Here is a 26,730-nt window from a genome sequence, read left to right as displayed (position 1 = left end):
CTTTATGTGGTACAGTGTGGCTTCTCAAAGCATCTTCCTAAAACACAACTCTCAGAACAGGAATCATCTACCTAGTTTGCAAAGCAATGCACTTTTCATTAACTGTTCTGATCAAGGGTAAACGAGATAACGGGTCAAGACTGAAGAACCCAACACTGAGAATTAAGTAAGTTGAGCTAGCCACACACATATACACCCCACCCGTCTTAACATCCTTCATAATAGCAAAGCTAGGAACATTCTAAATAAGGATCTGGTAAAACAGTCCATTCAAACAGGAAAACTTTGTGGCTGTCAAACAATGAATACACTTATACATGCTAATGTGGAAGTGTCTAGGCTGTGCTATTACAAGGAAAAATGCCAAACAGCTCCAACAGTACTTATGGAGTTAAGTCACGTATATTCCGGGATCACAAGAAACAACAGGGAGTGGGGAAGTTTAAGTGGGTCAGTAGTTATTTAAGATACCCTCCTAAGAATGGCACAGGGCTAATTGATATGGAGCCCAGATGCTTCAAATATGAACAAAAACCATGAGAACGAAATTTTCTAAAAACTGTAGGCTTTTTTATTCAGTTAAGAGGTAGACAGATGAACATGGAAGGCTGTCCCATTTAACTTGCCCAAAGTTCATATTCCACTCCATTCATCCATCCCACACTGCCAGAAATCGTAAAGAAATAATCAAGAATGCCAGAAGGCTTTTTCTTCCTACTTCTTTTTAGCAATAATAGTCAATGAACTGCTGGCAAAAAAGTTACTACTAACTTAAATTTTCACTGTGTCCAAAGAACCTCGTCCCTGTAAGAAGTTCCCACATATGCCAATGGAACCTGCCACTACCGACGGGAGGGCAGAGTGCAAATGGCTCTATTCCTCTAAGAGACTACAAGGGAAGCTTCGGTTATGTTTGTTGTTCAGTCCCTGTGCATGTTAGGGCAGAAGCTGGTGAAACCACCAAGGCAGAGCGCACTGCGTCCAATGGCTCTGAATGGTTGTTTAAAAAAAAAAAAAAAAAAAAATCACAAGTTATCTTCAGAGACAACATTAAAACATAATGGAATTGAAGCCTGATACAAAAAGTAGAGAATTATGTACAGGAATTCCCAGCCCAGAAGGAAAAGGGACCTCAATAGGAACCAGTGGAAACCTGGCTATTTTACATAGCTAATTTTGAGACAAGTCATATTTAGCACAAAAGCAATTATAGCACAAGTAACACTTCCCTCCCACAGCTCCCAAACTTTAAAAAGACTCTTGTCGGTCTTCTGTAACACTGTGATCCTTCTTCAAAGGAGCAGGAATGTGTAAGGTGGCCCCAAACATCGACACGAATTTTAATCTCAAACAGCCTCACGCTCTGAGGATGACGTATTTGAAGACTGCCATAATAGCAGCACTGATGATGCCAGAAATGGGGACGGTAACAAACCAGGCCATAAAAATGTTGCGGAAGAGTCGCCAGTCAACAGCCTTTTTGGATCGGAGCCAGCCAACAGATACAACAGAGCCCACCTAGCAGAGTAAGGGATCAAGGAAACTGGTTAGTAAAGGCCAACGGTATTTTGGTAACAGACACACGATCTTCTGTAGGTAAGGAGCCCCAAACAGCTGATGAGACTGACTCCATGAAAGATGGTTTGGAACAGGATAAGAAGCAGATCACTCATGGAAAGATGAAGGCAATGTAAAAATCCAATCACTACATCTGTGGTAATTGGGGTAAAATACGAGAACAACATCTCCTCTCTCCCTCCTGAGCTACTGGAATTGTAATCAACTGCTTTAATAATGAACTGTTTTAATAAATTACGTGAAGTTTCAGGTTTTCCAAACATCATTTTAGAGGAGGACAGTTATTAAACCTCATAGTCAATCACCTGGAAATACCCTAGAAGAAAAAGGGATGATTCAAAGGCTCCATGATGAACCAACTTAAATTGCCTTAAGGAAGCCAGTTTTTTTTTTCTAGTTATTACATGGCCATCAAGCAACTTCAAATTCAACAAGATTCTCCGTACTTCAATTCTGAAGCTATGAATATACGCCTTCTATACATAACGCTGCCCTTCAACAGCCCAACAAGCCTCACAGACAGGCTAACTATATGTAAAAGGACTTTTGCCATCATTTAGGGAGAACATACAGTATTGGCTTAAATAATAAGAGTACTAGAAAGATAGCAGGAGGGGAAGAATGAAGGGGGGGGAAATCGGAGGGGTAGACGAACCATGAGAGACTATGGACTCTGAGAAACAAACTGAGGGTTCTAGAGGGCAGAGGTTGGGGGGATGGGTTAGCCTGGTGATGGGTATTAAAGAGGGCACGTTCTGCACGGAACACTGGGTGTTATGCACAAACAATGAATCATGGAACACTGCATCAAAAACTAATGATGTAATGTATGGTGATTAACATAACAATAAAAATTTTTTTAAAAAGAGTACTAGACCCAAGGAATTGTAAACTGTAAGCCTTCACATTATTGCAGTCATTTGTCCTAAATTTGTGAACTCTTCAGGACTCCAACTGCATAAAACTTTCTAAACTACAGTTATCACACTTAAAAAAACAAACAAAAAACTTCTCCATATTACTAGAACCATTCAATAGACACAGCACATATACATTACACTTACTTTACAATGTGTTGTACTGATGGGAAGACCAATATTTGATGCAATTACCACTGTGAGGGCAGATGCCAGTTCAATACTGAAGCCACTGTAGACATAAAAAGATTACTTGTCAAGAATGGAAGCTGTTTTATAAGCTAACATTACCTCAAAGTTAACACAATCTTACTGTGCTCTACTCAGTGACAAAACCTGACACTAACCTAACATCTTTAATTTGCTGTAGCTCCTGAAATCTATTCTTCTAAGATTTTATTTATTCATTATTCATTTGAGAGAGAGAGCACAAGCGGAGGGGTGGGAAGAGGCAGAGGGAGAGGGAGAAGGAGCAGCAGACTCCCCACTGAGCAGGGAACCCAATGTGGGGCTGGATCCCAGGACCTGGAGATCATGAGCCGAAGGCAGATGCGTAACCATCTGAGCCACCCAGGCGCCCCTGAAATCTAATTTAAATCAGGCTCTCTTCCCTCTTCTCTAACGTTTTTGAGGTTTTAAGGGTTCCTAGAAGCCCATTATTAAAGTTTGCACTTCTATCTGGAAGAATTTAATAAACATCAGTCTTAGCTCTCAAGTAAAGACAAATAAAGGACAAGTACACAGAGCTATTCACTCCACACACACACGTTTCTCAGAAAAGTTACATTAAGAGACCACTGGAGATGAATATTTGACCAAAATTATGTTTAAGGGCCAGACAATATGTAAAATCGAAAAAGTTCACAATAATGAGAGTAACAGCAGGACCTTATCCAAGCTTGGGTTACATTAGCTGAAGATTTGTGTGATAACACTACACAGTATTATGTATCCTAAGAAAATGAGCATTAGCCTAAGACCTGCTTTACCGACTTACCTAGAAGGTGTGATTGGTGTCAGATCTTTCCCCATGGTCTGGATAACTCTCCTTCCCCAAACCCACAGACCAATACAAATACCAACTCCACCATAGAGCAGAAGCCATATTGGTGTTGCTACTTTTGAAGAAACATCTCCTGTGTCATAAACCAGATACAAAGCAACCAGAGGACCGATGGCATTGCTGAAAGAAAAAAAGAGGACAAAGATGATTTTTCAGGCAGAACTAGAACTTGGCAAGATCCAGTTTGCTAAATGATCTGCTAGATTTTTTTTTCAATTTTTTTATTGTTATGTTAATCACCACATATTACATCATTAGTTTTAGATGTAGTGTTCCATGAGACCTACTAAATTATTTAAAGCAAAGCTGTCAAGCTCATTTCGCAAACAGTCCTTTCAAAAGAAATAAATGGGACCCCAACATACATAGCAGAAGAAAATGAAAGCTGCTCTCAAAGAATCCCATGCATTTGGTGGCCTATCATCCAACAGGAAACCTAGAACAACTCTGGTTCCAATGACCAGTTTACAAACGACAGAACTACAGCCAACAACCTCCAAATTCATTCCCTACGGGCAGTGATTTTTAAGCTTTTCATCTCCGTATTCACCGAATTTACTATCACAGAAATGGATCCTTTTTTTTTTTTTTTTTAAAGATTTTATTTATTTATTTTGACAGAGAGAGACACAGCGAGAGGTAACACAAGCAGGGGGAGTGGGAGAGGGAGAAGCAGGCTCCCCGCAGAGCAGGGAGCCCGATGCAGGACTCGATCCCAGTACCCTGGGATCATGACCTGAGCCGAAGGCAGACGCTTAACCAACTGAGCCACCCAGGCGCCCGAAATGGATCCTATCTTGATTGACAAGACCTCTCCATAAAGAATATCTGTGTTTCTCATCTACAGAAACATTCTTTGGGGCACCTGGGTGGCTCGGTCATTAAGCGTCTGCCTTCCGCTCGGGTCATGGTCCCGGGGTCCTGGGATCGAGCCCCACATCGGGCTCCTTGCTCCGCGGGAAGCCTGCTTCTCCCTCTCCCACTCCCCCTGCTTGTGTTCCCTCTCTCGCTGTGTCTCTGTCAAATAAATAAATAAAATATTTTAAAAAACAAAAACATTCTTTGTAATCTAAAGGAAAAAAAACAACCTTTTTTTTTTCTTTTTAAAGATGTTAAGTAATCTCTACACCCAACACGGGGCTCAAACTTACAAGTGAGATCAAGAGTGGTGTGCTCGGGGCGCCTGGGTGGCTCAGTTGGTTAAGCAACTGCCTTCGGCTCAGGTCATGATCCTGGAGCTCTGGGATCGAGTCCCGCATCGGGCTCCCTGCTCAGCAGGGAGTCTGCTTCTCCCTCTGACCCTCCCCCCTCTCATGCTCGCTCTATCTCATTCTCTCTCTCAAATAAATAAAATCTTAAAAAAAAAAAAAAAAAAGAGTGGTGTGCTCTACCGACTAAGCCAGTCAGGCACCCTTATAAAACACATTTTACTGCCTGTTTTATTAAGTCCATAACTGCTATTACCTCACCCTCTCTAGCTTATTCGTGTCCCACGGGGCGGTATGGTACCAAAGCCACAAACATAGCCTTATAAAAGGGAACAGGTGATACAAAAATAGAAAACGTGATGCTGTGATTCCAAGTCAACTGACCTGACGTCATTTCCACCATGGGCAAATGACCCAAAGCAGGCTGTAAGGATCTGCAGGAACTGGAAGAGGAGAGACACCTCTGGTTTATCCTGGTCATACCATTCTTCTAGAGAGCCGCTACTTCCTTTTCTGTCACCCAGACCCATCTCCGCCTTGACACTCATGTCCATCTCAGATGCCGAGTGAATGTCAGACACAGCATTGCAGTAACTGGTGTAACTGTCCATTCGAATTCGCTTCTTGCTGTCTGCATTAGGCCAGGTCAGCTTCTCCATTTCTTCACCTTTCTGTTCACCTTCTTTGGCACGGAATGAATCCAGAGGCATGCCACAAATTGCCATGGTGTAGGAAGTATAGCTATTATTGCGCCTCAAGGGTTTGTCGCCAGAGTCTCCCATGCAGTCTCCCACCTTGGCAAGATGTAATTTATGGAGCAGCTCTTTGTACAAGCCGGAATCTTTATGCACGGTGTGATACTGATAGTGCCCGCTGGAGTTTATCTGGTTACTGACGGCTTGATTGAACTGAACAAGGTTCCCATTAGGCAACTGCACTGCCCCTGGCCAAGACCAAAACAGTAACATTCAAAACAAAGAGCATCAGGTCCAAACAGTGAGCCTCCTCCCCAGTATAGGTAACAAAGTCAAACTCTTATCTTCCCCACTGAAGAAACTCCACTCACCATTCATGGTGCTATCTATGCTGGTTTCCTCTTTCAGATCCACGCTGGGAAGCCTCTCTCGCTCTGGAGCTTCCTCCAAGTCTCCAAGTTTGAACGAGACTGTTCTCTCCTCCACCACAGCCCGGAGTGGTACAGTGGCAGACCCTACCTCAGAAACAGGATTCCTGGTTTCAATATCGCTGAGAGACAACTTTGTTTCTTCGTGCTCTTCTTTCAAGCTATTCTTTTTTTCCATTAAAGGGCTTTCAGAAGGACTAGACTTTATTTCTCCTAGAAAAAAAGGGGGTTTTTTTTGGTTTGGTTTTGACCCAACTAACTCATTCCACAACTCCCGTCTCCCCAACTCAAAAAAAATCCATCTCAAGGTAATGTATTTTGGTGAAAATTCAGGATAATTTTCCCTGTCTGCTTCACTTGGCGTATCTCATATCCTTCCTTTGGGAAGAAATCAGCAATGCTTCAGAAGTCACAAACTTTTTCAGTAAAGGGCCAGACAGTAAAATATTTTAGGCTTTATGGGCTCTGTTGTATATTCTCCTCCTTTACAAAACAAAGATTTTGATTTTACAAGGATAAAAACTAATCCTAGCTCCCTGCTGACCCATTCTGAGGTGAAAGGTACCTAAAAAGCATGAGGTGGACAAATTGAAAATTTACACCGCATCTAATAATTCATGTTCTTTTTAAAAAAGGAATGCCCCCAAATTTCAGTCCAGGAGTTCAAGACTAAAGATGACAACTTGAATTCCCACCTCTGTAAAACAGAGATTCACTTTAATGCTCTGCCTTATGGTGCTAAATGCCATGACTAGGCAGGAATATCTTCTGCCCAGTCTACCAATGCCCAGTACGTTTACACGTTCATTCGGGTAGCACAACCATGCTACAGAGTAGAACCATAAAACATTAGCAAGACTTGTCTCCTCTTCTTCCAGACTGGGGGAAAAACGAGGTCAGGATGTCATGCAAGCCTCATTCCCACTGTGCGCACCGCACAAGCAGAGTAGCACAGACTAGAGGCTCTCAGAGAGGGCTCAGTGCAGCTGCATGACGCAGCACTCCTCCTAGTGCCCAGCAGTATGTGCATCCCTCCACTTCCCAATGACAAACGTGAAATCACTAACCAAGCATTTGCAGATGAAAAGGGCAGAAAAAGATCACTTGAACAGATCTCAAGCCAGTAAGGAAACAAATACAAGATTAAAAAAGACTGACACTAACGAAACTTATCCTGTATTTAATTACATTCTACTACTGTGTGTAGTAATGGTCTAAATGACTCCTTCATATTAACACTGGAAAAGATCTACCTCTAGAATTTGTGCGACGATTCTGAGAATTAAATCTAAAGTCAGATATAAATATGTGACTTAGCTTTGCGTGTCTAAATCTGAAGTAACACACACAGAAGTAGTTAGGATAAAGTTTTCTCCTTGAAAATATTTTGTACCTACCCCCTATTACACATTAAGATATCCTCACACTTCCAATTAATGTTAAGCTACTTCCCTCTGTATTTCTGTCACCAGCAACTGATACAGTAAAAAGTAGATTGAATGACCAGTTTGTCTACAGCATATGTCAACTATTCCTTATGAGTAGGTCCCAGGTCAAGTCAATAAAAACATAGTTCGGACAATAAACCCATCTCCTGAAATCTCATTTAAATTTCTGACTTTGCCAATCTATCCAAATAGTGGGTTTTTATTTAGTGATCACACAAGAAAAAACAAGCACATTGCTAGTTAAAATGTTCTGCTACAATGTTACTTACGTTCGATTTTTCTCTTCATCCTGGGACATACAAAGAACCAGACGATAAGGGCACAGAAAACTGCACATCCCACCGAGATGAGGATGGTGCCCCACAGAGGAAGTTTGTCAAAGCCCAGCACTAGGAGATAAAATGGTGCATCTTGAAAACCCCAGGGCAACAGCCCCCTGCAACAATGTGTAAACCCTCCTCTGGGGACTCTGGGGTTCCCCAAGCCAGCCCATCACCCTTTATAACTGCTGTCAGCCTTAGGTCCACAGGGTTTCTACTGTGCTCATAACTACACAAATTCAGGAGGGGAGAAAAATCCCATGGTCATCTGAAACCCACACCTCTACCTCTGGCCCACTCTCCACACCTGCTAGATTAAAGTCTCCCCAGCTCCTTCAAAAACGAGTTTTCCTTTCTTTACTTAGAAGATAATAAGGATCAACTATACTCTGAGGATCTGCAACTAGCTATGAAAAAATGGAAACCTTCCACTCCCTAAGCCTCCAGATGGTAGCTGCCACATGTTATGTTTGCACATACAGATTTTGATGTTAAAAAAGAAAGGGCCCCAAGAGTCATATTTGTCATACTGACAGAATTCTCTGTGGAAGTTATCACATCCATTGTATTACCCTCCAGTAAAATCCTTTAACAAGATTATCTCTTAAGCGACATTATCAAACTAGATACAGAAAACCAGAATATTATCAAAAGATAAGAATAGTTCAAAGGGCTATCTTTCACAAAAAGAAAATAATTTAGTGGTAATTTCATTAACAAGCCGTATCTTAGAAACTTGCCTACTTTTCACCTGGCTTTGGGATTAGTATCAGTCTTCATCTGCTTATCATTTAAATGCCAACAGGCTCCAAGGCACTAGCCTAGACTAATGACTGAAGCAAAACACTATAGAATTCTATTTGAGCCTAAAAGATGTTATAATGATCTATAGTTCATCCAAGAATAGCTTGGCTACCTGCAGTTCTTTTGCTTTATTCTGATTAGGAATTAAATTACTTATAAAATGGAAAATCTATTTTCCCCCAATGATTAATATTTTAAAATCACATATAAACTGTGGTCCCTTCAAAACTAAAGTTCTATAGTGACTACAAATCTTTCCATTTTAATTCCTATCAATTCTAGCCATGTATTTAGTCACACAAACTAAAATATATATGAAATTTAATCAATCTCTATTACAATTTAAATTTGCCTGTGTTCCAGGTCAAAAGGGGGAAACAAGAAGGGGAAATTTTCCTGGCAAATGATCCACACAGAACAAAAATATCCCAAGTTCCTTTTTCAAAAATGACTGAAAGTTTAAGTTTCTAATTTCACTGAACTATGAGCTTTGCTGCTACCAGATAAAACAGTGCTTAGAGCCTCTCCTATGAGGTTTAGCACAAAGAAACAACTCAATTTAAAATAGAACGAAAATGCAGCATGCATGCTTTTCTTTGCCTGTACCATTTAGCAAGGAGTCTGGTATCCCCTAAGTAAGATCAATATTCTCATAAAGGTGTCCATTTTCCTTCCTAATTATTCCAAGAATAAAGACAAGGTTAAAAATACTTAGCTAATTCCATTTTTGGTCAGTGACTTACTACTTCAGTGAAGTTTAAGAAGCAAGTTACAATCCATTAGTCAGAAAAGTAATCAATTTAGTGGGCCCCAATGAACATTAAAAACTAAAGAGAATTATCTGAAAATATGAGTGCACAGCACACAGTAAGGGTAAATAGCTTCAACATACTATTCTGGTTTTCCTTCCTCTCTCTTTCTCTACATGGGTGTCTTGGGCAGCAATGTACAATGTATTTTTTCCAGTAGGTCACAGTCAAAAGATCAAAAGCCACTCACTTGACCATCAAGTCAAATGACCCTAGATAGCAAAACTGAACTGATCAAAGCATGTACTGTCCTGTAAGTTACAAGTGATTGGTCTTTTTCAGTTGTTAAATTGAACACGTATCATAATTTAATCCATGCTTTGCCTTAGTCCCAAAATAAAAGCAATCATTTCAATCTTTATATCCTCAAATTATTTTTCCTCTTAGCTGCATGAGTTCTTCTTCCAAGTGCACTTAGACCAGTTGTTAAACATCCCAACTCTTCTCATTCAAGCAGATTCAGGGAAGTAAATTTAGTGCTTAGAAACAAAGGTAGCTCCATTTGGGAGAGAAAAATGAGAATATCCAGCAAACCAGTCCTAAATGACTGATTATTGAAGACCAAATATAACTAATGACTCTTCAGTAGTCAGTAGTTGAGGTCAATATCACTTCCAGTATTTTTAGCATAGACAGGAGAAAGGGAGGGAGAAGGGTCATATTATCGGTGGATCCTGTGAAGACTAAAGAGTAAAGGTCTGTAGTGATTTAGAATCTGAGCAGGTCTCTTTGGTTGAAAAACTATCTAGGTTAACTCAGCATACACTAGCCTGCAGCCTTCTGAAATGGGCGCAGGCCAGCCACCTTCTAGGAGATTTCAGCCCTGTAAAGCAAAAAGGGGTAAATTGGGCATTTAATGCAAGTTTTATAAACAACTTTAAATTCACATTTAAATATTTTGATATGTACTTACAAGGTGCTCCAGTATACATGATGGAAAAAAGGTTTATTCCAACTGTGCAGGCATAGAAAACTGGCAAAGCTCGCAAACCATTAGGAACTGGATCTGCCTGTAAAAGATCATTAAGATCAATACCTTAAAAGGTGTTGAAGTTAATTCATTTCCATAGAACCTTGTAAAAGGGCAGGTTCGGGAATTACAGTGCCAGTTAATGGTCTCCAAGCAGTAGGAAAAGCCCAGTTGGCCTTGTTCCTGGAAGTCTCCCTACTAAGGCTGATCTCATCTTTTACATCTACCTGAATTTAAGTTTGTGTTTGGTTTATTATTATTTTGTGGGGGGGAGGGGTTTGCTATTTCTAACAAGGCTACCTATCCCAGTGACTGGTAATGTCCCAATTAATCAGTTTTATCACCCAGTGTTCTAAGGTATCTGATGTCCAGATGTAAATCTGAGCATACATCTGAGATGTACATTTGTAAAAAATGTCAAGAAATAGATTATGAGATGTTAGGACATTTCTCACCATGTCTGCAAAGTTGTTTTTTTTTTTAACATTTTATTTATTTATTTGACAGAGAGACAGCGAGAGCAGGAACATAAGCAGGGGGAGTGGGAGAGGGAGAAGCAGGCTTCCCACTGAGCAGAGAGCCCGATGTGGGGCTCAATCCCAGGACCCTGGGATCATGACCTGAGCCGAAGGCAGACGCCTAACCACTGAGCCACCCAGGCACCCCTGGAAAGATTTCTTAAAACCAAAACATGCAGAATTTACCTGCAACAACCATCTTTTCTAGACATCAATAAATATGTCATTATTAATAATTTACCAAAGTGCTAAGATAAAAATCAACTGTACGCTAAGTCACCTCCTCATTCAACAGACTGTGCCAAACACTACTGTGGGCCCTAATATGTGGGAATGAATGAGACAAAGTTCCTGGCCTCAGAGAACTGACATTTACATTCTAGTACAGAAAAAAGTAGCAATAAATACTATGAAGAAAATAAAGGAGGGTAAGGGGCAGTGACGGAAGGAGGGGCACACTGGGGAGTATCAGTGGAACATAGACACAAATGTGGTAAGCCAACAAGCCACGTGCATTCCTAAGGGTGGAAAAAAAAGCAAGCCACCTCGGGGGGGCGGGGGGTTGTATTCCAGACAGAGATACCAGCAAGTGCAAAAACCCTGAGGCAAAAACTCCAGATGGTTAAGGAACTGCAAGGCCAGTGTAACTGGAAATAAGAAGAGTTGCACTTACAACAAATATGTATTAATTCTAAAGGAAAACATCGAAGTCAAACACTTAAAGAGAACACAGATTTGAATATACAGGGAAGACTAAACTATGAAGATATTACCCTAAAGGTTTAATGCTGTCTCGATCACAATCCAAAAGAAAATCTTGAGAAATAAGAGAAAGACCCAAAGTGATTCTAGAGTTTCTGACTAGGGGTACATGGCTGGCTCAGTCGGTGGAGCACATGACTCTTGACCTTGGTTGTGAATCTGAGCTCCACACTGGGCACAGAGATTACTTAAAAATAAAATCTTTAAAATATAAATAAATAAATACAGCTTCTAAGACAGTCAATTCATTGGGAAGAAGGAGGCAGTGGCTGAAGATGAACACAACAGAAGATGCCATTCCAAATCAGTAGAGATGAGCCCTCACTGAAAACCACTTTGAGTTTTAGCTATACTTTAAATATATAATATATAAATATACAAATAAATAAACACTACACAAAGAGAAATAGCCAAAATAAAACAATAGCTTATGCCTAGGAACTATATTCTATACCCAGAAACTGTTAAGCATCCCAGAATAACTACAGTGTGTCACACTCCAAGGGCAGTCAATAAAGTTATAAACCTGATGCATATATGTATTTTTCTTCTAAGAACTATCCATGGTTTTAAGATCCTCCCCCAAATCAAAACCCATTAGGGTTCTATAAACATTATATAGGGACTTCTCTTAACAGATTTTCAAATACTATTTGGTAATATGGTATCAAATCAAGCTAATTAGAGTTGGGAGGAAGTAGCTTATGTTTTTATTTTTCTGTATAGCCCAATTATGTATTCCCGAAGGTAACCAATAATTAATTAGTTGGGGGGAAGGTAGGGAATGAATGATGCTACTAATGGTTTATTATGAAATACAGGCTCAGGGGCGCCTGGGTGGCTCAGTCTGTTAAGCATCTGCCTTCGGCTCAGGTCATGATCCCAGGGTCCTGGGATTTAGTGGGGCTCCCTGCTCAGCGGGGAGTCTGCCTCTCCCTTTCCCCCAGCTCACGTTCTATCAAATAAATAAATAAAATCTTTAAAAAAAAAAAGAAAGAAAGAAAGAAAGAAATACAGGCTCATAGGCTAAAAAAAGTCTAAGTTCATAAATCAGCCAGGGGGGAATAAAACAAACCGTGTTCTCCCTTTAACTCCCTCCAGACTCCTCTCAGAAACTCGCAAGAGGTAACCAAGGCTAACTTCATAAAATTTTTATTACTGTATGACCCATCTAACACACACTTGAATCTTTACCTGGAAATAATGTAATATCTCACCATCCAGTTATGTGAGATGTGAAAAGGGGGTCTTCGTAACTCCCCATCTTTAACCACAATAGTCCATTGTTTACATACTGGATGTTCCCATAAACCTTTGTCTAAAGAAAAAGGCTCCTCTGAGTTTGAAAAGATGTCCTAGATTTAATGTGATTCCTAACAAAAGGGAGAAAGCAGAGGGACCTGTTTTCTCTAACTAGCATTTAAATACCCAACAGGAAAACTTTCCCTTATCCCCTGTTCCTTGTTTATTGTCCCCAGTCCTTAAAAGGGAAGTACCTCACCTCCACTCTGGTTTTTCCTACTAGACCACCTAATACCCTTGAAACAGACACTGAGAAAACAGAAAATTTTTTTTTTTTTAAGATTTTTTATTTATTTATTTGACAGAGAGAGACACAGCGAGAGAGAGAACACAAGCAAGGGGAGTGTGAGAGGGAGAAGCAGGCTTCCCTAGGAGCAGGGAGCCCGATGCGGGGCTCGATCCCAGGACCCTGGGATCATGACCTGAGCTGAAGGCAGACGCTTAACGACTGAGCCACCCAGGCGCTCCGAGAAAACAGAAAATTTTTAAAAGGAAATTTTAATGTTAATTTCCAAAACAGAATCTTAAGTTGGAAAGCATCTTAATGATCAAATATTCAGACTTTAACAGCCAGGACCCCCAAAGATTACCAGCATAAGGATGTCTTCTTGAGATTTAAAACCTAAGGTAACCAGAACTATTCACATTCATCACCTAAAGACTCACTGATAGATTGGGCACAAGGATATATATGGGTCATAGGGAGGAAACGGGGGTTTGGAGGTCAAGAAGGTTCTCAAAGTCAGTATTGTTTTAAACACAATTCCAGGGCGCCTGGGTGGCTCAGTCGTTAAGCGTCTGCCTTCAGCTCAGGTCATGATCTCAGGGTCCTGGGATTGAGTCCTGCATCGGGCTCCCTGCTCGGCAGGAAGCCTGCTTCTCCCTCTCCCACTCCCCCTGCTTGTGTTCCTGCTCTCGTTATCCCTCTGTCAAATAAGTAAATAAAATCTTAAAAAAAAAAAAACACACAATTCCAATCATTCTGAATCATGTCCATCCTCATTCCCACATAAAGAATATATAGTTGGGCGCCTGGGTGGCTCAGTTGGTTGAGCGACTGCCTTCGGCTCAGGTCATGATCCTGGAGTCCCAGGATCGAGTCCCGCACTGGGCTCCCTGCTCGGCGAGGAGCCTGCTTCTCCCTCTAACCCTCCCCCCTCTCATGTACTCTCTCTCTCTCTCTCATTCTCGCTCTCAAATAAATAAATAAATCTTAAAAAAAAAAAAAAAAAGAATATATAGTTAAGAAGTTAATATATTTAACTTAAGTTCTCAACTGTGGGTAAAAAATACCTGTCCATGCATTTCTCAAATCAGAGATTCTGGGCACTAAAAATCCTTCCTCACACTTCAGAGCACCACCATTCCTCCTCCAAGAAAGAAGACAAGTTTGTTTTGTCTTGAGACACACAAAGCCTCTCCAGAATCAGAACAATCTGCTTCTCAGTAATTAACAAAGACCCAATGTAAACTTTTATAAAGCAGGAATCCCTAACAGAGGATCCTATTAATTCTTCTGGTTCTCTGGTATAGAGCAAGCTATATGGCTCTAATAAGAAGACTGAAAAATCTGATCAGTGACTACCGGTACACCTCAAATCTAAGCATCATGTTATCATATACTACAACAGTTCTGGGGATTGGGAGGTAGGTGCTCATCATGCCTGTATGCTAAGTAGAACCATACCAAACTTCAAGGTCATTAGTAGTAACAATGAACTATTTACTCTCAAATTATAATCAACCTATAGATGTTTCAAATTTTCAACTGCTATACTCTGCCAGACTCAGGTCAGAGGAAAAGTGATTAATGAATCATGGTATTTCTACAGAGGTACAAATCCTTCCCTACAGAAGCTTACAACAGGACCAAACAAGTGGGTCTGAATATATTCTTACCCCTTGCGATTAAGCTACCTATCTCCGTTCACTCAGATTTCTACCATTTAGGAGCATTTTTAAGAACTTACAATGGACCGTTAAGAGCCAGTCCCCTCAGAAAAAGGACAACTTTGTTTCCCGAGAAAAATGCATTTATTCTTACTCAGTAAGTAACTCAGTCCAATGACAACATCCCTTGTTGTCTACATTTATTTTGGAGCCAGCATCAGACTTCTTGATAAAAGAAATGCTACTGGGTCACTCAAAAGGGATTTTCAAATGGGACAGGAAATTAAAGGACTGTCTGGAAACTTTTTTTTGCCAAGAAAAACAAAACAAAACAAAAACTACCTTTACTGGCTCTTTTTACCTAAGAAATTAGAGTCATGTCACTGTGAGAGGTAGAGTCCCCACCTAGAAGCTTATAAACTGGTTATGATAATCAGCACTACAGAAGTAACTACGTGGAGAGCCAAACTACTCAATCTAACTATCAGCTAAAAAAAAAGCCACAAGAGACATTGTGACTTATTGAACCCCAGGCTTATAAGTCAAACTGGTCTGCAGATGATGGTTCAGGTAAAGCAGTAATCAGCAAACACCTGTACAAAGCCGCCCTGAATAAATTTCCTTATTTTCTCATTCCCAGCCCCTCCTATTTCTTGGCACACCGTAGTACTCATTCAATTTTTCCTTCCTGAATGCATTCGTTCTTGGTTATTGAAAATTTGTTTCAGAGAACTCAGCAACATACAAGAGATATACAGAACATAAATTTTTTAAATTTCTAAGGCCACACCAATCACATCTGGAAGAACGCTAACAGTCTGAATACCACGTGAGTATGACCCATCAAAGGTCATAAAAGAGGGGAGAGAAAGATTACCTTACGGAGGATGAATGCACGAACAAGGAAGAATAAAATTCCAGACATAATACCAGAAAGCAGTGGAGAGATGAACCAAGACATCACTGGAACAGAACACAAAAAAAAAAAATGTCTATTAATGAAAATCAGAAACAAACAAAAAAAAAACACCTTAAATTTTAATATTCTATCTTCAAAATTTTCTATTTTACACCATATATTTCATATAATGCCATGGTAGCACATGACAAGAATAAAAATTTAAAAACCATTTAGAATTAAACATACCAATTTTTACCAGTTCAGACCACTTGACACCCTCCTGCCCCTTTGCCACAAGGGAGAAACCAATGGTTGCACCAACAATACAATGGGTTCCAGAAATGGGAAGCTTCAAAAACGAAGCCACTAGTTGCCACACAGCAGAACCTGAAACACAGGCAAGTTTTATTAAATGGCAAAATTCTTAGGAATGCACTGCATTCTGAAGAAGAAAATCTGAAAGGGAGGGCACAGGAACGGAACTACCCATTTGCTCACCCGCCACTAAGGAGCATACATAAAAAGAACTTACCAAACATCGCACTGACGGAGCCGGCCATCAACAGCGGTTGGGTCGAATTGTACATCTCCACGTCGATCAAGCCCTTCCTGATGGTTTCGCTCACTTTGGCCCCCAGGAGGACAGAGCCCACGGTTTCAAAGATACTCGCTAGGATGCACGCTTGCTTGAGGGTCACTACACCTGAGCCCACAGCTGTACCAAACGAATTTGCTACATCATTGGCTCCCACGGAGAATGCCAAGACAAATGCAATAATGAAGCCCAGGATCAGCATCCATAGGTAGTCCACCAATGGACCAGAGGCAGCAGTAGCAGCAAAAGTACTGGTAGGCAGCGTTGTCACGGCAGATGCCATTCTCTAGACTAGTGGTTTGTTTGTTTGTTTTTAATTATAAGAGAATTACTGAGCGGCTTTCAAGATGTGTAAACAGAATATGAGGTATCAAAAATGCTATAATAAATAATATATATTATATAAAATTAAATACTGTAAACTACGGCACAGAAACCGAGCTGGGGAGTTACTGCTATACGCTGCGTATGGGCATCTGTTGTCTGGGGTTTCTTTGGCTCTGGAGGGCTAAAAGCAAGGAGAATTCCATGGCGGAGAAGAGAAAGGACGCAAGTTCATCCTGGGGGGGGGAGGGGGAAGAAAATAACAATAACAGCGAGCCCTTGGGGGGCGCGTGCGGCACCCCGCGCTGGCCCACGCGGCTGGGGAACCCGGCCTTGTCCTCCGCCCGCAGCCCACCGTCCCCGGCCCCGAGCAGGGCTCGCGAGGCGGTGGGCACGTGGCGCCGGGAACCTCCTCGGCCGGCGCGCGCCCGGCCTGCGCCCCCCCGCCCGCCGCCGCCGCCGCCCGCCCGCGCGCGCCCTCCCCACGAAAACCGGAAAAGGGCCGTTCCCGCGCGCGCGCGCGCCGCCCGGGGACCGCCAAAAAGGCCCGCGGGCGGGCGGGGTGGGGGAGGGAGGCGAACAGAAGCGAAGCCAGAGTCTCGCCGCACCGCCCGCACCGGCCCACCCGACCGCCTCCGGCGCCACGACGTCGGCGCCTGGCCCCGGGGAGAAGAAAGCTTTATCCAAGGTGGCGCCACCACTCACCAGAGGAAACGAAGGGCCGAGCGGGAGACTAGAGGTGCAGGCTGCGGCGGTGGGTTGGAGCCACGGACGCACGCACCTGTGGCCGACGAGGAGACGGCCCGGGGCGGAGGCTCCGGGGACGGTTCGGCGGGGCTTAGCGACCCACCCTGGAAGCACCCGCGGGCCCCTCAGCGGCCGAGAAGAGAAAGCACGCAGCGCGCGCCGGCAGCCATCACTCTGGCGGTACACGCCGCCGGCCGCTACTTATAGCCCGGCGCCGCGACCCGCGTGACCCGCCGCGCCTCGCCCCGGCTCCAGAGCCCCGCCCCCGGGATGGCGCAGCCCCCACCGGCCGGCGTGCCCAACCGGGTGAGCCCGACGGCGGCGCTCATTGGCCGGACCCGCGCCGGCGGCCACGCCCCCAGAGGGGAGCTTGTCCACGTGGGGAGGGCTAGCCCCCACTCTGCAGCCTCGCCCTGGCGACTGTGTAGAGGCTCGCCGCACCGGTTAGTTACTGGTGGAGACCGTGGGGGACCCTAGCGCTGCCGCCGGAGGTCGTCATGCGGGGTTTTAGAGGCCGCGACCAAGGTCATTCCTAGTCCCTCTATCTCGCGGGCCCCGTTTCACAGTGCTGACCGCTTCTCCAGCCTTCCTTTGAGCGCACTAGTGACCTGCCGCGTCCAGAGGCCACACCTGGCCGAGTTCCCCTCCCGTCCGTCCAGTGACGCTGCGGGAGAGCTCGAGCCCTCGGGCTCCAGATCCAGTCCTGGCACGTTGTCGCACCTGTGACTTGCCCTTGGCCAGACAGGCACTGGCCCTCGTCGGGGGAGGGAGAAGGCTCACGTGGTCGGTTTGCTCCCGCAGTCATGCACTTGGGTGAAAACAGAAAGACTGAAGAGTCACGAGAACCGGGTTGTCTCCCCGTTTATGGCGCAGAGCCTCAGGAAGGCTGTGGGTCATTAATTTCCTGTAGACCTGCGTTTTCTACGTCGTGGCTGTGGCGCGGGAGGAAGGACACTGCTTCGGATTCAAGTCCTGACTCCTACTTGCTGCAGTGTGTCACCTTGAGCAAATTCCAGATCTCTCAGACTGCATTGTCACTAATGTAAAATGTTAACAATCAGTACCTACTTTGTGGCAGGACTTAAATTAAGGTACGCGAATGTGACCAGCACTCAGTAGGCACAGAATGCCAATTTCCGGTTTGCTCTTAATGTAAAAATACCTGTTTTAGGATGTAGGAAAGGGTGGAAGGGGACGGTCTCTGTGCATCCGAGAAGCTTTTGTATTCTTTTGATGTAAAAATTGATTTCTGGTCTCCTACAGGGTGTATAATATAGTTTTGACGTTAATAAGATTTGCTCTGCACATTTGGGGGCATTTATTCTATTGTGCAGCTTAAGATCAAAACTAATCATGTCGGGAGATTAAAGTCGTACTTTCTTGTCAGGGTTGTAGTGAGATTGAAGAATTTCAACCAGAAATACTTACCAGGCTTAGAATGTTCTAGAGTCCTTTCCACCTTTTTGCCATCTCTAGTAGCAGGGCACTGAAGAGCAGAAGCAAAGATCCTGTAAATCATTGCTCTGTCTGGGACATCTATGGAGGCTTAAACTGCACATGAGTATTCTCTGACCTATCTAGAAGATCTGATGGAGTTCTGTGAGTAATTTACAAAGCTCTAGGTCCCAAGGTCATGTCTGAAGCAGAAAGTTCATGTCTGGGAGCAATGACCCTAGAATGCAATTCTGATGTAATTCTGGCACCTTAAAATGTATTCCTCCCTCCTCCTTCAATTCATTCCAAGGTTATGAAAAAATTGAATAAAAGGACTGATCTGTTAAAGGTCCTTAGTGTTCTGCCATTTTAAAACGATGATTTTGGGTTGGGGGTGATGTGTGTGAAATAGGTGAAGGGGATTAAGAGTACACTTACCGTGACGAGTACTGAGTGATGAATTGTTGAATCATCACCTAAAACTGATATAATACTGTATGTTAATTATATTTGAATTTAAAAAATAATAAAATTTTAAAAACAATTTTCAAAGCAATTGTTTGTAAGGGAATTGCTTAGGACTTGTCACAGCATGTGTGTTTTGTTTTTGTTTTTGTTTCTTTTTGTCCACGGACATACTTTTTCTGGTCAGTGGTATTAGCCCTTCAAGTTCGCAGATACTTAACTGGACAACCTCTGAGTCAGGGGGTGGGGCAGCCACGGTGAGTAGCCATCAGGGTAAAAGAGCATAGCCCAGGCCCTTGGGATGGGTTTGCAGGGAGTCGGAGAGCCCTGGGGCAGAGATTCAGAGACTTCCCCTTGCATTACAGGTGAATTCCATCAACATCTTTAGGCTGGTCCTATCCTTCCTCCTTAGGACAACAGGGTGCCTCTGCCAACCAGGCTACAAGGAGGGAGAAGTTGGGGATTGGGGTGGGTCCTGACCACCTCACCAGTGGAGAGAGCATCAGTGGGGTACAGCCCTTAGAGACCTGGAGTTGCCTTGGTCCTGATGCCTTCATCTTCCCAGGGGGGAGGAGAGGTAGGACTCTGCCTGTAAGAGAAGTTACAGTGCGCTAAAAATGGAAAGAGGAGGTAGGAAGACCGCCAAGTCATACACAGATGGCACTGGTTCCGACCTTATCGCTGAACTTGGGAAAGAAGACAGAGATCCTAAGGATAACATTTCTCTGTTAGAGTCAAGGTGTTGGTGCACACTCTCTAGGATCTGAGTGAGGCCATTTGGTCTGGTGGTTAAACACACAGACTATAAAGCCAAACTACCTATTCTGCTATTCACTAGTCACGTGACCAGGGACAAATACATTCTCTGCCTTATTTTCTTCATCTGTAAAGGGGAGATGTTGAGAGTCCCTACTCTATAGGGCCATTGTGAGGACTCAAGGTATATAAAACTCTTCTAAAGTTCTCACACGTGGCTGACACTACTTAGGCATTCATACTCTCCTTATTCAACTGCTGAAGGCCTACTATGTGTATGTCAGCTGTCAGAGCTGCCATCTGGGCCAAAAGCTCATTCAGACTTCTCGCACTGCTCATAGAAAATGAGGGGCCACATAAAACTGGAACCTGCTGCCAGAGGGGGAGGGGCAGTGTGTGGCAGAGGACACATGGTGGGCTCACTGGCCCGGGAGTGGGAGGCCTGGGCCTGGCTCAGGCCCCGACTGCCCGTAGGATCTTTGGTAGATCAGGGTCACTATCACTGAGCTCGCAAGCCCAAGGGTCCCTCACCCATCCTCATCATCAAAGGACAGGGAAAGCCTACTACATGCTGCTAAACATCAACTTGAGCACCACGGGTTTGGAGTTTTCTTGGAGATGTCTCCATCTCTCACTAACCTGATGGAGTTAAACTTCTGAGAGCTGGGAAAGCAGACCCACCAGCCCCTCCAGACCTGCCGAAGTGGGACAAAAGGAGGCAACACCACTTTTGCACTTCCTGAGCCCGAGAGACTTGCAGTCAAGGAAATGCATCTGAGGTCACTGTTCAATGAGCAGGAAGTAAGCATCCTGGAAATAATCTACTTGGAGGGGCAGAGACTACAGTGGGAATGGGAACATTGTGGAGCCAGACTAGGATCAGAGGCGATTTCAGAGGCTGTCCATTAGAACTTGGATGGAGCAGGAAAGAGAAGGTAGGAACCTTTGAATAAAGGAAAACCACCTCCCTTCTACCCACTACTCCCTTCCACTTGACGACAGTCACAAATGAATGAGGTTGTAATATCTAAGGTTGGGATTAAATGTTTACAATGTGCCAAGCATTGTTTCAGGTGGTCTGTGTGTATCATCTCATGGGAAGCTCTCTATAAACCTCTAGTTGATATACCTTATTTTACAGACAAATTGAGGCACAGAGAATGAAGGAACAGATAACCCAGTAAAGAACCTAACAAACTGTGAGCTTGTAGGTGCTTCTTCCCTGGCTGTCAGTAAGTGCAGAGGCAAATGTGATGCCCTTAGGTGTTAACTCTTATTTGCACTCAAGTTAACACGTTTACTTCCCCCTTCTTTCCTCCTTATTTTTATTAATTCTGTTGCTTTTACTGCCTGCATTTTAAGCCTCCTCAAGTCCTGTTGGAAGAGAAAGGGCATTTCTAGGAGACCTGACTCCAAGACTGTCCCCAGTTTCCCCAGAATAAGAAGAGGCAGGAAGCCAAGGGCACAGGTTCTCTCAAGAAATAAAGTTGAGGCAGTAGCCTGACCATGTTTCAGAGTTACCGAAAACTCCATTCTCTTGAGACTTCTCAAGAAAGGAAATCTAGGGACGCCTGGGTGGCTCAGTTAGTTAAGCGACTGCCTTCGGCTCAGGTCATGATCCTGGAGTCCTGGGATGGAGTCCCGCATCAGGCTCCCTGCTGAGCAGGGAGTCTGCTTCTCCTTCTGACCCTCCCCTCTCTCATGTGTGTGCTCTCTCTCACTCATTCTCTCTCTCTCAAATAAATAAAATCTTAAAAAAAAAAAAAAAAAGAAAGAAATCTAGGGGTGCCTGGGTGGTTCAGTCACTGAGGGTCTGCCTTCGGCTCAGGTCATGATCCCAGGGTCCTGGGATCGAGCCCTGCATCCGGCTCCCGGCTCTGCAGGAAGCCTGCTTCTCCCTCTCCCACTCCCCCTGCTTGTGTTCCCTCTCTTGCTGTGTCTCTCTCTGTTAAATAAATAAATAAAATCTTTAAAAAAAAAAAAAAGAAAGGAAATCTATCTTGCACCCACCTGTAGTCAATTCCTACAGGTAATAGGTTCAGAATAAATAAATTGATAATGATAATAAGTGAATGAATGAATAATAAATAATAATAAAGTAAGGACCACGGATCACCATCACCACCAGCACTTTCCCACCTGCTGTGGATAATGGCTGGCCACTGCCTTCAAACATTTCCTCATTCCCCATCAAATAGGACTGGGCACCCAGTATCCATGGCTCTGCCCACCAGGTCCAGGGAAAGTTCCAGACAGAGACGGAGTGTAGCGGAAGGCTGCTTTCAAGCACCCAGACAGCCCAGCTCTGATGTGGAGACACTGGTTGAGACCCGTCTCAGGCCAGTGTCCCACAGCAATAAGGAGCCAGATTTTGGTTGCCTCAGGCAAATGGGTCGGTCCATTCCTCTGCCCACCCAAGGAGTGGAGGACAGGGCCACCCACTCCAGACTTTATGTGCCTCCTCCTAACTGCTCATCGCCTGGTCTCTCCTTGGTTTTGAGTTCATACATTTGAGTGTGATGGGGCCTAGGACCCAGACAGAGGGGGCAAAAGTACAGTTCTTAGAGCTTGAAATGGTTCTGAAGTCTCTAGTTCTTCGAGCCAGCTTTCAGGACAGCCTAGTGTTTTTGAACACTTCTTCAGAAACACCTCTCTCTGGAGACCTAAACTGGGACTCCATTTTCTCCAAGGCCCAAATTTCTCAGCTCTTCTCGGGAAAGCAGGGAGGAAAGGCAACTTGCTAGAAACTCAGGAACTGTATGTCATGAAGATCCTGTGGCAGAAGGGGGGAAGGAGGTCAGCTCACTGCCACCACACCCCAGGACATGTGGTTTTGGGCTGAGAAAGTGAGTGGGCAGCAGGACGTGAGTCATCCACATAGCCATTCCAAGGACGAGGTAGAGAGTAAGGGCTCCAGGCACTGTGTCGCTTCCCCTAGCTCTTCATTTGTTCATTCATTCAACAAATAGTTCGCCTTAGATCTGGCAGATCAACGAGATTGACCAGCCCATGCCCTCACAAAACACAAACTCCTTCTTACATCTAGAACTTCACACTGAGGACTGGCCACAGACAAAACAGCCAAGGAGGCAAAGTCAACCTTCTATCCCCCGCCAGACCTCCCACTCCTGTACCCAGCTCACACGGCTCCTTTTCCAGTACACCCTTATTATTGTTCTCTCAGCGAACATTTCCAGGACCCAAGAGAGTGCCAGGTCACTCATCCCAGAGTCTACCCCCACACTGCCCCGCCTCCTGCTCTCAATAGGCTCCCCCCTCAGCTGGCTCAGGGCCCCTCAGTCTTCAAATCACCTCAGCAAGAGAAAGCTGGCCAAGAAGAACCCCACAGGGCCCCGTGGGTGAATCTGAAGAAAAAGCTGTCTGTCTTGGGGGAGAGATCAGAGCCTAGGGAGGTCCAGAAATTCAGGTGCTGGGGACTCAAAGAAGGGCTTCAGCTGGTGGAAGCTGCCTCGTGGGAGACTGAGGATCTGAGCAGAACCCAGTTTCTTCGTTTTCAGTGGGCAAATCCATTTCCAGTGACGGGGACCTTCTTGCCCTCTGCCTAGAGCCTTGCTCCTTAAAGTGCGGTCTACAGACCCTCAGCAGGGCAGTTTGCAGTCTCAGGCCCCACCCAGACCTACTGAATCAGAATCTGCATTTTAACAAGGTCACCATGTGATTCATATGTACATGACAGCTTGAGAAGCAATTACGGGAAGAATAATGATTCTTGTTACCTGGTAAGTTTAGAAACATTATGTTAACACATTCTTTTTCAGTTGGACGTTGAAAGGCATCCCTTTTTTTTTCTATATTAAATCTCAGTTTCCTGAGGAGTGGTTCGCAGATGAGGCTCTGGGGTCAGACGATCTGAAATTAGAATCCAGGCTCTACCATTTCCCCGCTAGAATCACGGGCAAATCACTTCTCTGTGCCTCACACTCCTTCTCTATAAATTGGAGATAATAGGGTTGTTATGAGCATGGAATAACTAAAGTGCTCGCGCTGTACCTGGCATTTAGCAAGCACGCAATACATTGGGATACTAATTGGATTTGGGTGTCCCCGAGTTTCCTACACACTACATTTACCATCTTTTAGGCTGAAATGCTTCCGTAGTTGATGGTCTCATCTATTATGCACAGATTCTTCCTAGTTTTATTTTCCAAAGGTGACTTTATTTCCTGGGGGCAACTTACTGTCACTCCAAATACATCCATTTCAGGACTGTCCATTTAATTTATTCCATACTTGCCATCTGCAGGGAATTGAACTTTTCTTTCCATCTTTTTTTTTTAATTCCAGTATAGTTCACATACAGTGCTGTATTAGTTTCAGGTGTACAATATAGTGATTCAGCCATTCTATATATTACTCGATGCTCATCATGACAAGTGTGCTCTTAATCCTCCTCACCCTCTTCACCCATCCCCCCACCCACCCCGTCCCCTCTGGTAACCACCAGTTTGTTCTCTGTAGTTAAGAGTCTGGTTTTTTGGGGCGCCTGGGTAACTCCATCAGTTAAGTGTCTGCCGTTGGCTCACGTCGTGATCTCAGGGTCCTGGGATCCAGTCCCTGGGTCAGGCTTCCTGCTCAGCTGGGAGCCTGCTTCTCTCTCTCCTCCCCACTCGTGCTCTCTCTCCCTCTCTCTCTCTCTCTGTCTCTCTCAAATAAATAAATGAAATCTTAAAAAAAAAAAAGTCTGGTTTTTTTTTTGTTTATCTAGGTTTTTTCTTCCTTCATGTGTTTTGTTTCTTAAATTCTACATATGAATGAAATCATGTGGTATTTGTCTTACTCTGATTTGATTTCACTCAGTATTATACTGTCTAGATCCATCCATGTTATTGCAAATGGCAAGATTTTAGTCTTTTTTTTTTAAGATTTTATTTATTTGAGAGAGAGAATGAGATAGAGAGAGAGATCATGAGGATCAGAGGGAGAAGCAGACTCCCCGCTGAGCAGGGAGCCCGATGTGGGACTCGATCCCGGGACTCCAGGATCATGACCTGAGTCGAAGGCAGTTGCTTAACCAACTGAGCCACCCAGGCGCCCCAAGATTTTAGTCTTTTTATGACTGAGTAATATTCCATTGTGCATGGTGTGTGTGTGTGTGTGTGTGTGTGTACCACATCTTCTTAATTCATTCATCATCTATGGATGGACACGGGTTGTTCCCATATCTTGGCCATTGTAAATAATGCTGCAATAAACATAGGGGTGCTCATATCTTTTCAAATTAGTATTTTTACTATTTAATACCCACTAGTGGAATTACTGGATCATAAGGTGAGTCTATTTTATTTATTTATTTATTATTTATTTATATTTTATATAGTTAACAGTGTAGTTAACATACAGTGTTATGTTTCAGATGTAAAATATAATGATTCAACAGTTCCATATATTACTCAGTGCTCAAGATAAGTGTACTTTTCCTCCCTTTCCCCTATTTCACCCATCGCCCCACCCACCTCCATAATTCTAGTTTTAATTTTTTGAGGAACCTCCATACTGTTCTCCAGAGTGGCTGCACCAGTTTGCATTCCATCCAACAGTGCAAGAGTGTTCCTTTTTCTCTGCATTCTCACCAACACTTGTTTTTGGTGTTGTTGATTTTAGCCATTCTGACAGGTAAGAGGTGATATCTCATTGTAGCTTTTTTTTTTTAAGATTTTATTTATTTGGCAGAGAGAGAGAGAGAGAACACAAGCAGGGGGAGTGGCAGGCAGAGGGAGACAGATGCCGGACTCCATCCCAGGACCCTGGGGTCATGACCTGATCTGAAGGCAGATGCTTAACCAACTGAGCCACCCTCATTATAGTTTTGATTTGCATTCCCCTGATCATGAGTGATGGTGATCATCTTTTTATATGTCTGTTGGCCATCAGTATGTCTGTTCATGCCCATTTTTGACTGGATTATCTGTTTTTTGTGTGTTGAGTTGTGTAAGTATAGATTTTGGATACTAACTACTGCAGGGAATTGAAGTTTTTGGGTTTATTTCTTTTTTAAGTATTCACTACATGCAATGTGGGGCTCAGACTCAGAACCCGGAGATCAAGAGTTGCACACTCCCCCAACTGAGCCAATCAGACGCCCCAGGAATTAACTTTTTTAACTGTGACCTTGGATAATGCCTCTGATGATGACTCATAAAAACCTCAAATCTGTATATAAGGCTCTTATCCTCCTGATTCTAGATACCTTCAAAAGCTTTTTCTTTCATCTTCACATTTGTGTGATATAGATGTTGTTGAAAACTGACCTCATGCTTTGGAGCCAAAATATAATGCAAAGATAAAGGTTGGGATAAAGAGTAATAATAATAGCTTCATTGCTTTGCCTGGCAGCAGGCTATGGCCTTCAAAGACTGCAAGCCTGCCTGGAGGAAAGGGCGTGGGGTTGGGGGGCGGGATATAGGGAAAATTTGTCTATATGCTGTCAGCCTCCTTAGTCATTAGTCATTTTCAGGATGCTACCAGGTTCCTGAAATGAATGATGAAGAAGGGAAGAGGGGAAGTTTGAAGAAGAGAGGGAAAAGGTTACTTTAAAATCAAGCTTCGCTAGGGCGCCTGGGTGGCTCAGTTGGTTGAGCGACTGCCTTCAGCTCAGGTCATGATCCTGGAATCCCAGGATCGAGTCCTGCATCGGGCTCCCTGCTCAGCAGGGGGTCTGCTTCTCCCTCTGACTCTCTTCCCTCTCGTGCTCTCTGTCTCTCATTCTCTCTCTCTCAAATAAATAAATAAAATCTTTAAAATCAAGCTTCGCTAAAAAAAAATAAAAAAAATAAAA

General features: G+C 43.7%; 1 protein-coding gene across 2 annotated transcripts; it reads right to left on the bottom strand.

Moving 5' to 3' along the window:
- Nucleotides 1-548: 548 nt before the first annotated feature.
- SLC20A1 (solute carrier family 20 member 1) lies at nucleotides 549-19,105 on the bottom strand. Of its 2 annotated transcripts, XM_045884563.3 has the most exons (11): nucleotides 17,238-19,105; nucleotides 16,146-16,768; nucleotides 15,860-16,000; nucleotides 15,590-15,675; nucleotides 10,184-10,280; nucleotides 7,607-7,726; nucleotides 5,833-6,102; nucleotides 5,151-5,709; nucleotides 3,493-3,678; nucleotides 2,643-2,727; nucleotides 549-1,518 (listed from the first exon to the last, which is right to left on the bottom strand). In XM_045884563.3, the coding sequence occupies exons 2-11, from the start codon at nucleotides 16,489-16,491 to the stop codon at nucleotides 1,357-1,359; spliced, it is 2,052 nt and encodes a 683-aa protein (XP_045740519.1). In that variant the 5' UTR covers nucleotides 16,492-16,768; nucleotides 17,238-19,105; the 3' UTR covers nucleotides 549-1,356. The 2 variants fall into 2 exon arrangements, with proteins under 2 accessions (XP_045740519.1, XP_045740520.1); XM_045884564.3 differs by lacking the exon at nucleotides 15,860-16,000.
- Between the last annotated feature and the right edge of the window lie 7,625 nt (nucleotides 19,106-26,730).

The sequence above is a fragment of the Mirounga angustirostris genome, unplaced genomic scaffold, assembly GCF_029215605.1.
Source record: "Mirounga angustirostris isolate CCGP_5_RB_7025 unplaced genomic scaffold, mMirAng1.0.hap1 SCAF_10, whole genome shotgun sequence".
NCBI lineage: Eukaryota > Metazoa > Chordata > Mammalia > Carnivora > Phocidae > Mirounga > Mirounga angustirostris.
The sequence above is the reverse complement of the archived record's forward strand: the minus strand, read 5'-3'. Positions and strand labels throughout refer to the sequence as shown.